The sequence below is a fragment of the Panthera pardus genome, unplaced genomic scaffold (assembly GCF_024362965.1).
Source record: "Panthera pardus isolate Hobbes unplaced genomic scaffold, ASM2436296v1 HiC_scaffold_17, whole genome shotgun sequence".
Lineage (NCBI taxonomy): Eukaryota > Metazoa > Chordata > Mammalia > Carnivora > Felidae > Panthera > Panthera pardus.
In genome coordinates this window covers 127,251,495-127,263,759 of record NW_026526732.1, presented here as the reverse complement: position 1 = coordinate 127,263,759, position 12,265 = coordinate 127,251,495, and the positions used below count along the sequence as shown (strand labels likewise).

Sequence of the window (12,265 nt, the reverse complement as noted above, 5' to 3'; positions counted from 1 at the left end):
CTTAAGTTACTCCCTTATCTTGGCTTTTGTAAATAATACTTCAGTGAACATAGGGTACATCTATCTCTTTGAATTAGTATTTTTATTTTCTTTGGTTATATACTCAGAAGAATTGCTGAATTTTATGGTAGGTCTGTTTTTAATTTTTTGAGGAACCTCCATATAGTTTTCCATAGTGGCTGCACCAGTTTGCATTCCCACCAGCAGTGCATGGGGGTTCTCTTTTATCTATACCCTTGCCAACACTGATTTATTTTTGATACCAGCCATTCTGACTGGTGTGAGGTGATATCTCATTATGGTTTAGATTTGTATCTCCCTGATGATAAGTGATCCTGAGCATCTTTTCATGGGTAAGTTGGCCATCTGTGTGTCTTTGGAAAAATCTCTGTTCAGGTCCTCTGCCCATTTTTAAAATCAGATTGTTTTTTTGTTGGTGGTGAGTTGTAGGAGTTCCTTACATATTTTAGATATTAACCCTTTATTAGATGTATCATTTGTAAATATTTTCTCCCATTCGGTAGACTGCCTTTTCGTTTTGTTGATGGCTTTGTTTGCTGTGAAAAAGCTTTTTAAGTTTGATGCAGTCCCATTTGCATATTTTTGCTTTTGCTGCCCTTGTCTGAGGAGACAGATCCAAAAAATATTGCCAACACTGTTGTTTAACTTTACTGCCTTTATTTTCTTTTAGGAGTTTTATAGTTTTGGGTCCTACATTTAGGTCTTGGCTCTATTGTGAGTTTATTTTTGTGAATGGTGTAAGAAAGTGGTCCAGTTTCATTCTTTTGCATGTGGCTTCCAGTTTTCCCACCACCATTTGTTGAAGAGACTGTCCTTTCCCCATTGTGTGTTCTTACCTCCTTTGTTGTAAATTCATTGACCTTATATGCATGGGTTTATTTCTGGCTTATTTATTCTGTTTCCTTGATCTATGTGTCTGTTTTTGTGCTAGTGCTATACTCTCTTGATTATAATAGCTTTGTAGTGTAGTTTGAAATCAGAGAGTATAATACTTGAGATAGAGCACATTTTTAAAGAAGTTATTGAAACATCTGACTCAAGAAGGAAAATCCTGTTTCAGTTCATGACTGTGAATTTTAAAATGATTTATATGTTGATTTCAGTAACATTGTAGATTTTAAATATTTCTGGTAAAAAAGAAAATTGTTTTAGCCTTGAAGATCAGTGGATTTTTTGTGAGTGTGATCCATGTTCTCACAGCTATTAGTGTGATGGATGACTATAAGGCACCCTATATTTATCACCAATTCTGAACCCTTTTCACCATAGCACAGGACAGACAATATTTCCATGTAAGAACATGTTCCTTTGTAAGGCATAACCAGGGGCAGCACTTGCTAATGCAACTCCATTCCTTCCTTTCCCACTCAGAAAAGCTTTTGAGAATGCAAATGAAGGGAGAGAGGTGTTATTTTAAGGGTAACTTCAAATCATTTCATATTTTATCGTTAGTAACAAATTCCTTTTTGCACACCACACAGCAGATGTAAACACCAGTGTGTGCGGAGAACCTGGCTGAAAATCAGTGTTGTAGATGACGATAGATTCTGTGACATGACGGGTGTGGGATGCTCAGTGAATGAGAGAAGCATGTGAATAACACTTTTGGTTTTACTTTTCTCTGTGTGTGTTAGGTGTTTAAGCGAGCATACATTCCTAGAACCTTAAACGAAGTAAAAAATTACGAGAGGGATGTGGATATAATGATGAAATTGAAGGAAGAGGATATGGCCATGAATGCCCAACAAGACAATGTGAGTAGCTTGATTTGTATGTAGCAAGCAAATTTACAGAGGAAGCTACTGTCACATACCTACCTCTTGACTGTTGGCTTCTAATCTAGTGAGATGACTAATTCCCTTTGCATTAACAGGTCCTTTCTGTGTATTGGATGTAAAGGATGTTCACTGGCATTTGTGAAAAAATGACACATTTGAGTCCAATAGACGATAGTTGCAGAAAATTGAAGATATCTGTTTAAGTCTAGGCTATAAATCATTATTATAGTGGGTCTGTTAACATATGTGTTTCAAGGTCTGGAACACTTTTTTTTCTGTGAAAAAGCCAGATAGTAAATATTTTTGACTTTGCAGGCCAGGAAGCAAATTGGAGGCTATTATGTAGGTCATTATATAACAAAGAAAAAATTTCCCCAAGTATTTATTGATGAAATTAAACGCTCTTTAATAATAATCAATTCCTACTAATCACAATTCCTATTAATGAGAGAAGAATGGAGTTATTTGGGGGAGCAGAATACATTTCATTTAATTGAGATTCAGAGTTAGAGTTTTGTGTCATCAGGTTGGTGGCAGAGTTTCATCTGTAAAAACCATCAAGCTGTGGGTAGGTTGTGGGCAGGTTGTGGGCCAGAGTTTGCTCATGTCTCTTATGTTTGGTGGGCAAGAATAATTCCCACCAAGAATAAACTGTGTGTTAAGAGGAGATAAATTTTAGGCTCCTTTTAATAATCACAGAAGGTACCGGTCAGCTCCCAGCGTTCTTCCATAATATTACAGGGTGTGTTCTTCACAGCGTAGGTTTATGTTGACTCTTCTTTTTTGTCTCTTTGGTTATAAGATTCTGTACCAAACTGTTACGGGAATGAAGAAAGATTTGTCAGGAGTTCAGAAGGTATGAGAACATGTGTTGCTGTTTACTTACGTGAATACTCCTTTGGAGGGTGTAAAACTTGATGTATACTAGAATTAAATTAACAGTGGTATTATATTAGTATAGATCCTTTCCAAGTTCATGGGAATTTTCAGAAATGCCCTTTTTGTGTTCATTCTTTTAATCCTAAGACTGAAATTTGGGAATTTACGGTTTATTTCTCATTCTGCCTCCGAATTGTTCTATTGTTGTTGCTGAGGCAGTGATATTTTTTATATCCTGGTCTTCATTTGTGAAATTATTGATGATAGCCATGTATTTCTTAATGTTTTTACAGTCAGCTTTAAAAAAAAAAACAAAACACAATGGAATCTGGTCTCCTACTGCTTTATAACCTGTTGAAGAGCAATCTCCTCATGAGTCTAGCAGTCTTATACCGCTGGATTCCTTAGGGGTTTTTTCTTGGAAAAGTCTTGTTTTATTTTGTTTTACATTTCAGGATGGTGCAGATTAATTCTAATTACGCAGTAGTAAATAAAGGCAGTTCTTGTTATTTTAATGTTCTTAACTAAAGGCTTAAATGTGAAGGATCATAGTTTGCTTTTTGAAAATTTGATGTGTGTTTGTTTTTGGAAGAATCAAATTAGGAAAACTCACATACTCACTGTGTGTTACATATAGCAAGTGTTACAGGGCTGTTGTGCCATGAATTCCAGGCCAGGAACATTTTGTTAAAACTGGCTAGGAAACCTTTTTGTACAGTTCCCTTTTAAAGTTTACTTTTTATTATAAAAAGAAAACCTCTTGTTCTTTAAAAATGCTTTCTGCTAAAACTTCTAAATGTCAGAAAAGAAAACCTCTCTTGTTTAAATATTGTTTTCCCTTTTGATTAACAATAAATTGTTGCTTGAAATCGTATTCATAGGAAAACAGCTGTGAGATTATCCAAATAAATCTTTTAATTCTTACTTCCATCTACATTTCACATCTTTCGATATTCCAGCTCAGTTCTGTCTTTGATCTGAGTCACCCAGGAAAGCCCCAGTTCCTTCATTTGGGTATGTTCTTGAGCCTTACGAGATGGGCTGTTTTCTAGCTTCTGCCCTGATGTTCTGTTGTTTTCGATGCTTCAGTACAGGATGTTGTTTTTCAGTGTATATCTGCAAGGCTAAAAAATCTGAACTGTGGCTTTAACACATTTAACAATAGATAACTAAGTGGTTTCGAATGACATGGTTTTGTAATATTTTCAAGGTTCCTGCACTTCTGGAAGATCAGGTTAAGGAAAAGGCTTGTTCTGATTCAGATGATGCTGGAAGCTCTGAGTGTTCTGACACAGACTCTGAAGAGCAGGGAGACCAGGCCTGCTCCAGGAAACCCGCTGCTGACCCTGAAGTTGATAAAAAGGTTAGTGAGAACTCAGATTCCCTTGTTCTTCAATGTGGCAGCAAAGCCAGCCTCATTTCTCTTTGCTCACGTATCTAGATTATGATGGCAGAAAATAGTATTGATCAGTAAGTACTTCCAGTTGTAGATCTAGTTTCTAAGTGTGAACTTTGCCTTTGGAAGTCACACTGTTTAGGGATTGGACTGCTATTAAGAGGTCCCTGGGCACTGCCTAGAGAGAAGGACGCACTGAATTCATTGATCAGAAATGATTGTAATTCACTTGAAATACAAATGATGTTGGAGTTGTCCCATGATGAAATACTGAAACGCCATTTTACAGGGGATTTGCAGCCCCGTCAAGTGTTGCCAGGATCTAAAAGACTTACTCCACTCCTAGCCATGGACAAGAGACACTACTGACTGAATGATACATGACTGCTGTGTAAATGTTACTCTTTATTCTTAGCTTGATCCTTTAAACTTTACAACATGTGGGTCCTAAGACTTCTGAGAGACATACCGAGCTCACGTGCACAGAATTTTCTCTTTCAATCTACTAGAAATGCTTAGTCTGTTTCCAACCTTTATTTCTCTTAGAGTATGAAACTTGTGAAGAAAATTAGTTGCAAACATTTAATAATCCTCCCAGATATTTCTGTTTGGCAGTCTTCAAATTTCTTTCTTTTTTCTTTTTTCTTTTCTTTTCTTTTCTTTTCTTTTCTTTTCTTTTCTCTTTTCTTCTTTTCTTTTCTTTTCTTTTAGAGACAGGGTGTGGGGGAGGAGCTGAGGGTGGGGGGAAGAGACAGAGAGGGAGGGAGGGAATCTTAAGCAGGCTCCATGCTGGGCATAGATCTCAGGATCCTGAGATCATGACCTAAGCAGAAATTAAGAGTCACTTAACCGACTGACTAATCTAGGTGCACCTGGCAGTCTTCAGGGTTGTTTTTTGTTTTTTGTTTTTATTTTTTTTTTTTAGTCTTTGTTTTTGAGAGAGAGACAGAGTGTAAGCAGGAGAGGAACAGAGAGAGAAGGAGACACAGAATTTGAAGCAGGCTCCAGACTCTGAGCTGTCAGCACAGAGCCTGATGCAGGACTTGACCTCACGAACTGTGAAATCATGACCTGAGCCAAAGTCGGACGCTTAACCGCCTGAGCCTCCCAGGCACCCCGTTTTTTTTTTTTAATGTTTATTTATTTTTGAGAGAGAGAGTGAGTGTGAGTCAGGGAGAGGCAGAGAGAGAGGGAAGGAGAGAATCCCAAGCAGGTGCTATGCTGTCAGAGCAGAGCCTGATGTGGGGTTCAAACCCAGGAACCCGGAGATCATGACCTGAGCCAAAATCAAGAGTCAGACACTTAACCAACTGAGCCACCCAAGTGCTCCACAAATTTATGTTAAGAAACTCCAAAGACAAATTTCGAATGAAATTTCACTACTAAATCATAATCATTTTCATCTAGCTATATTCACTTTTATCTTTTGACATATATTTTTTTACTTAGTTGTAATAGTAAAGTTAATACCCTGAACAAATGAAGTCTGCAGGTTCTTTTAGTTTATTTTTGTTTTTTGACAGGAAAGAAAAAAGATGGTCAAGGAAGCCCAGAGAGAGAAAAGAAAAAACAAAATTCCAAAACATGTGAAAAAAAGAAAGGAGAAGACCGCCAGGATGAAAAAGGGCAAATAGAATCAGAATGCCACAACATAAGAGTAATTTACCATCTGTCACTTTTCTCACCCACGCTGTGAGCTATGAGCTGCGTCTTGAAGACGTGCTACTGATTTTAACTGAGGTTATCACGGCAGTGTCGTGAAGACGGAGTTACGTGTTCTCATCTAATTATGTAAAAAGCTCTAAGCTCTCTTATCTAGACCCAGTCACTGCCTCTGTGTGGTATTGACAGAGGATTTATTTAAGCAACTATATGAAGAACTTTGTACAATTTTATTTTTATATGTATTTTTTTCTCCTGCAGTGTGTTTTTTGAGGCATCATAAATGTTATAATGTAATGAGCATTCATCGTCTTTAAGTGTAAAGGCACTTTGGACAGACTTGGCAGATTGTATTTGCTTTGTTTGTACATGCCAGAGACCCATCTGAAATCATTTGATCACAGGGCCACGGTTTCTGTAGAAGGAAGTTTCCCTTCGAAGAGAATTCACATGGCTGTTGACATAATCATTCACTGCAACTGTTACGACCGTGAGGTATGCATTGATGTTCATTTGTGATGCACTTATGCATCATCTCTGATACTCTTGAGTTCAGACATCCCAGTTCGTAAGCTGTTTCACACTCCGCTGTTTGGCCTGTTCATTCACTCATCAAATATTTGAGTGGCTCAGGTGCTAGGGATACAGAAGTAAACAAAACCAAAAAATTACTACCTTCAGGTAGTTTACATTTTGAAAGGAAAACGTTAAACAAGTAAATAAAAAACAGTATCTGAGTAGGTGGTGAATTCTGTGGAGAGAAAGGATGCAGTAAAGAGAGAACTGGGGAGGAAGGAGGCTGCCATTGTCAAACAGTCCACACTAAGCAGCTACATTTGAGCAAATACTTGAAGAATGTGAGTCGTGTGCATATTCGGAGAGAAGGGTATTCCAGGCACAACAGGTGGGAAGGCCTTGAGACAGAAGTGTGCCAGAAAGTTCTAGAAACAAGAGACTCCCATAACTGAGAAAGAGGAGATCCGATGGTGCCAGGCTATTAGAAGGTTTTGAGCAGAGGAAGGATATGATCTGACTTGGGTTTTGGGAGGATCTTGATCTCTCTAGCCTGTGTGGAGTCCTGAGTAGGAAGCAAGGGTGGGAGACCAGTGGGTGCTTACGGTGGTAGCCCACGTGAGCGATGGTGGTGACTTGGTCTAGGATGGTAGCAGTGGACTTGGAGAGAGCAGTGGGATTCTGGGTGTAACACAAAGTGGAGCAACCCTGATGTGCTGAGGGGAGTATGTATCAGGCGTGTGACAGACACTGAGGGATGACTTCAGGATTTGTGACCCAAGCAACTGAGAGACTGTTGGAGTTGCCACTTCCTGTGTTGGGAAGGAATGTGGCTGGAGCAGGTTTTGGGGGTAAGAGATGAGATAAAAGCTTACATTGCAACAAAGCACAAAGGTCAAAAGAAATTAATTTTTAACTTTTTACCATATACTTTATGTTAGAAATGTCTGTTTTAGCCCTTGCTTCAGAAACAGTTGCTACAAATAAGCTTAGTTTACCTTAAACTGAAGCTTGCACCTGCTTGTTTGAAGGTTGGTGGGCTAGTGGGTGTGGTCAACTAAGCTTTTAAAATATTAGATCACATTTATTATGTTCATACAATCTTCTCCCTGACTTCAAAAAGTTCAAAATGCAAAATGTAATTCAGTGAAATACAACAGCCCCTCTAAAATATTCTACAATTAACCAAAGGGAAAGCAGAAACAGACTTAACAATTCTATACACCTTTGAGGGTTTTATCTTCAGGATCTTCCCTATGTTGTATTTGTTTGGTCTTAGTCTCTGACAGGGTGTATTTGAAGAGGCCAAGTTTCTCAGTGCTATCTTTTGGTGAATCTAATGTAATTATGAAGTTTGGAATCAATTTCTCTTGGGCAGAAGTAGTGTCAGCAAGATACAGGGACAATTCCTTCTCATTTGCATTGCTTCCGGGAAGAAGTGGCTTGTAAAATACCAAAATTTGGGACTATAGGGAGATTCTAGGGGGTGTCTGGGTAGCTTGGTTAAGCGTGAGGGTCGTGAGTTCAAGCCCCAATTTGGGCCCCACGCTGGGCGTGGAACCTACTTTAAACAAAGGGGAGGGGGTAGATTCTAATTTGAGGAACATTTTTCTAATAACTGTCTTGCTGATAGGCTGTTTCCCTGTTTGGATTTGTGGGCCACTGGTAATATTCCTGGCAAACTTGTCTGAAACTGTATGTCCCCATTCCTGTCTTTCTCACCAGAAGGCTTAGAAGGAGTCTCTTCTTAGGCAGACTTCTAGAGCTATTTGCTGACTTCAGTTGCAATTGAATTTTGAGTGCCTGACAGGTTTTAAGTGCCCATGGATTATTGGTTGTACAGTTACTTTCCATCCAGAGGGATGAGGTTTGGGTCTTTGACTCAAAGGCTGGTACATAATTTTGTCAATTGTACATGTATCTGATTTCCTGTCATATTTTGTTGATACTTAATCCTTTCAAATAATGTACGTTCTTTCTAAAAGTTAACTGTGAGAAATTTGGATAATTTCTTTGAAGCACAAAATCACAGCTATCTCCAGGGCTGCTCTAGGTGTCATCCTTCCTGTGATGAAGCAGTTTGGGACCAGAACTTGCACAGGCCCAGATGCTCCAGCATTTGAGCACGGCCTTGCAGCAAAAAGACAGGAACTATGGTGGCACTATTTGTCTCAGTCTGACAAGTAGAAAACCCAGGTTTCTGTGCTGGCATCAGGTTTCCTTCAGTTTTCTCTCTCCTTGATGAAGATGGACTCAAGAGGTTGGAAAACGTTTTGGTTTGGTACAAAGGGTTGTTTGAGATGGTCTCTCCTTTTCAAGAATGTTCTGTTGAATTCAGTGTGAGCAGCTTGCTGTTTTTTGGTAGTGGGCCTATCCTGTTTTGTGGCTGTGATCTCATTAGTCTATTGGATTGGCAAATGAAGAGTTGAAAAGTTCTAAAAGCTGGTAAAAAAAAAAAATTCGGTTTAAGGACATCTCAAACGTCATGGGCTCCAAAGGAGGACATTAAAATCTTTTTGTTTTCAAAAGCTTGACAGGTTTTCTAATTTTTAGTTGTTTATACACACAGTAAGTGGAAACCATGACCGTTCAGAGTTCTACCTTGATTTCTGGGGGTTATTTTGTCATGGTGAAAGAGTTGCACTGATCAGCATCTCCTCAAAGTATAGTTTCCCAGGAAGATGTTTTATGAGCACATCAGATGGACACAGCTTTCAACCATGGGTAATCATTAAGCAAGAGCTCTTTATGCTGTGTTTTGAATCGGATTAAGTTGTCACAGTCCCTACATTTCGGTTGCAGTTTTTAACTTCTGTAGCCTTTGGGTTTGTGTTGCCTTGGACATAAAGACTTTTGTAAATGCCCCAGGGCAAATTGGAATGCTGGGTATCAAATCATCTAAGCTAGTTTCCGAAGGAGAAGATGCTTTTCTTGCACCTGTGTTCTCCATGCATCTTGGTCCCAGTTGATAGTGTTATGGAAACCTCTGGACTTGAATTTGAGGAACCAAGACTTGAATTGGTGGAATTCTTGACTTTGGTTTTCAGCTTTCCTTCATCTTCTGTGTCACTGCACATTGTGCTTTAAGTGCTGGCAGGCCATGAGTGTGAGGAGGTGGCTGTCCTACAGCTAGAGTAACCACACAGCCACACAATCTTTGTCCTCATTTCCCCCCCAACCCCAAGAACGGTAAGGGGGTCATCTAGTGTGTGAGCAGAGCTACTTGTAGCTCTCTGAGACGCTTTCATGTCTCATGAGTGCTACTTAATAGTTTTTGTTTGTTTGTTTGTTTAGTAGTAGTTTTGTTTAAAGTCTGATCAACCTCATCCTCTTTGGATGAGATTTTTAACCTGTGTAACCACTGTTTGTGACCATCATGGGGTTCTAGATTTGTCATTGAAAAAGTGGTAGGTCCTTGGGGCCAAAGAATTGTTGGAGTCACGATGCTACTAGCGTACAGAAGTTGGAAAAACAGAGGAGGCCAGAGAAAGGTATGTTTAAGGTCATACTAATGGAAAGTTGCCCTTGGACATATCTGCGGTGCAGCCATGGGTGGGAGTGGCCACGGGAGGGTAGCAGACAAAAGCATTGAAGGCCGGAAGGCCAGGGAACTGAGGCTAGGGCATGGCAGGGCCATCTGTGTTAGGACAGGCCTAGTTTTAGAGTGTCCGTAGGAGCCCTGCTTCAGTCTTCAGGGAGAGAAGGGAAGTGGGCCGGGGAGGGCATGGCATCGATGCTTGCCACTTGGAGGGGAAGTGAGCGGTGTCTGATGACATGAAACTAAGGGTGGCAGGTCGAGCAGTGCCCCCAGGAGAGCCAGAGTTTAAATGCAGTAAGTAAAAGGGAACCCTCAGAGGAGATGCTGAGGACACAAGGCTCTTGGTGTCTGACAACGAGTTCTGAAAGACCCCGTGGGAGTGTTTCAGGACTTAGAAAGGGAAGGGATCTATTTGAGCTCAGGTGCAGGCCAAGCCTCGGTGGTGTTGGCGGCTTCAGGTTCTCAGAACCTGATGCCGTGAAGTAGACAGATGCGGCGACCTCTGTGGAGATAGTAGTGGGGCCCACCTCACAGAGTTCCTGTGAAGGACGCTGAGGAGAGCTTGGTGAGGGGTGGATCAGGCCTTCAGTGCCTAGACCCATTCATCAGTCACTGAAAGTGGAACAGCCAGACACGTGGGCGCTCCTGTTGTGGAGTAGGAAGAAGCGCAACACAGCCACCTGTGAAGTATCTTGCCTCCTACAGAAGCCACTGAGCCTGAATCCAGGTAGTCTCCAGATGTGGTCAGCGGCACACAGGGGCTGGATTAACTGAGGCTGGGAGGAATCAGTCATCCAAATCCAGAGTCAGAATATCTGTCAGGGAAAAAGGAAGAAAAGCTGTTGCAAAAAGTGAAAGAAGTCTAAGAGGCAGGCATGCCAATGCTGGGGACGTCGTTTGGATCCTGAATAGACCAAATCAATTGTAAGAAGATGGGCTTTTTTTGTTTGTTTGTTAGGCAAACAGAAGAAATTTAAAATGGAGTAGGTATTCGATGATGATAGGAAGGAATTGTAATTTTACTGGATATGAGGGTGGTATTGTTCCATTTTAAAAATTGTGCTCTCTGTGTGGACTGAAGACTTTATGGGTCAGACAAATAGGATGTCTGGGATTGCTTGAAAATACTCCATCTTTATCCCCATCCCTGCAGTAGACAAGACAAGATCAGAACATTAGTAAGTGCTAAAGCTGAGAGTAATGGGTGTATAGGATTCATTGTGTTATTCTATTTCTATGTATAAAAGTTTCCATAAAAGTGTTTTTTAAGATGATTTAAAGCGTATTAAAAACAGGGCTTGTCACTTAGTGTCTATATACTTGTCTTATTATTTTTAAGTAACTGTTTTTGCCTGAGCATCAAGGTTTAACCATGTGGGCCAAATAAAGTCGGTATAGGCAGAATCGTGATGCCTACTGGTCCTGGACTTGCTTGGTGTCACTTGAAATGAACTTTTGGGTCTGAAATTCAGATGCCACTAGTAGGGTGCAGTTGGAGAACCTGTGTAAAGAACAAAGGCTGATGGAAGCTTTAGTTCTGCCGAACCTGATCCTTGTTTTAAAATATGATGCCACCTTCTGAGTGCCCTGTCCTAACCACTGTTTGGCATGGCTGTCTGCCCACTTCCCTGAGGCCCCTACATTCTTTATTACCTTTGCACTGTTTTTCTAGAGCTCTTCTAACTCACTTACTTAGATATTGAATTTACTTCTGTATATCACGTGTCTTCGCTCACTTCCGAAACTCTGATTAGAATGTAAGCTTCATAAGGGCAAGGATTTTTACCTTTGTTCAGTTTTGTATCCCAGCACCTAGAATGCTGTCTGAAACATAGTAAATGCTCCATAAATATTTAAGTGAGTGATAGGTCGTGTTCCTTAAACAAAAATGAGGGTATTACATCAATTGGATGCGCCCCTCATGTTCATAACAATGAAAAGTAGAAGTTGATGTGGACTTCTTTGTACCCTCTCTAGCCCTACCCTGACCAGCGGTGTCCACTTTAAAGTGGCTGACCCGAGCTTTGTCTGTAGACTATAGCACTGCCCCTGTGGCACTCAAGTCAATGGAACTGATGGGTTTTTGTTTTTAGTATTTATTTGAGAGGGAGCGTGTGTGCACGAGAGCAGGGGAGTGGCGGGGGTGTCGGGTGGGGGGGAGAATCCCAAGCCTGTTCCTGCACTGTTAGCACAGAGCCAACGCTGAGGCTTATTCTCACGGTTCATGGGATCATGACCTGAACTGAAATCGAGTTGGACGCTTAGCCGACAGAGCCACCCAGGCGTCCCTGGAACTCATGAGTTTTAAACTAGATTGATATTTTGACTTTGACCATGTGACACCATTTGAGCATTATCCAAAGTGCTCAGCCAAAATTGGATTGACTGATGAATTCTTCAATCACCACAATGTGTAACAATGGGAATCTTTGAAACCAACATTTGTGTTTACACATTTTGTCATCTTTTCTAAAATAT

The 12,265-nt window shown here is 40.4% G+C and overlaps 1 protein-coding gene across 1 annotated transcript in view; it reads left to right on the top strand.

Annotated features, from left to right (window-relative positions):
- Window positions 1-11,091, top strand: part of RIOK1 (RIO kinase 1) — a 29,976-nt gene extending 18,885 nt beyond the window's left edge. The window contains exons 14-17 of the mRNA XM_019419813.2: window positions 1,656-1,775; window positions 2,602-2,655; window positions 3,889-4,041; window positions 5,598-11,091. Of these exons, the coding sequence (XP_019275358.2) occupies window positions 1,656-1,775; window positions 2,602-2,655; window positions 3,889-4,041; window positions 5,598-5,708 (438 nt within the window). The 3' untranslated portion in view covers window positions 5,709-11,091. The remainder of the gene's footprint in view (window positions 1-1,655; window positions 1,776-2,601; window positions 2,656-3,888; window positions 4,042-5,597) is intronic.
- Window positions 11,092-12,265: the final 1,174 nt, after the last annotated feature.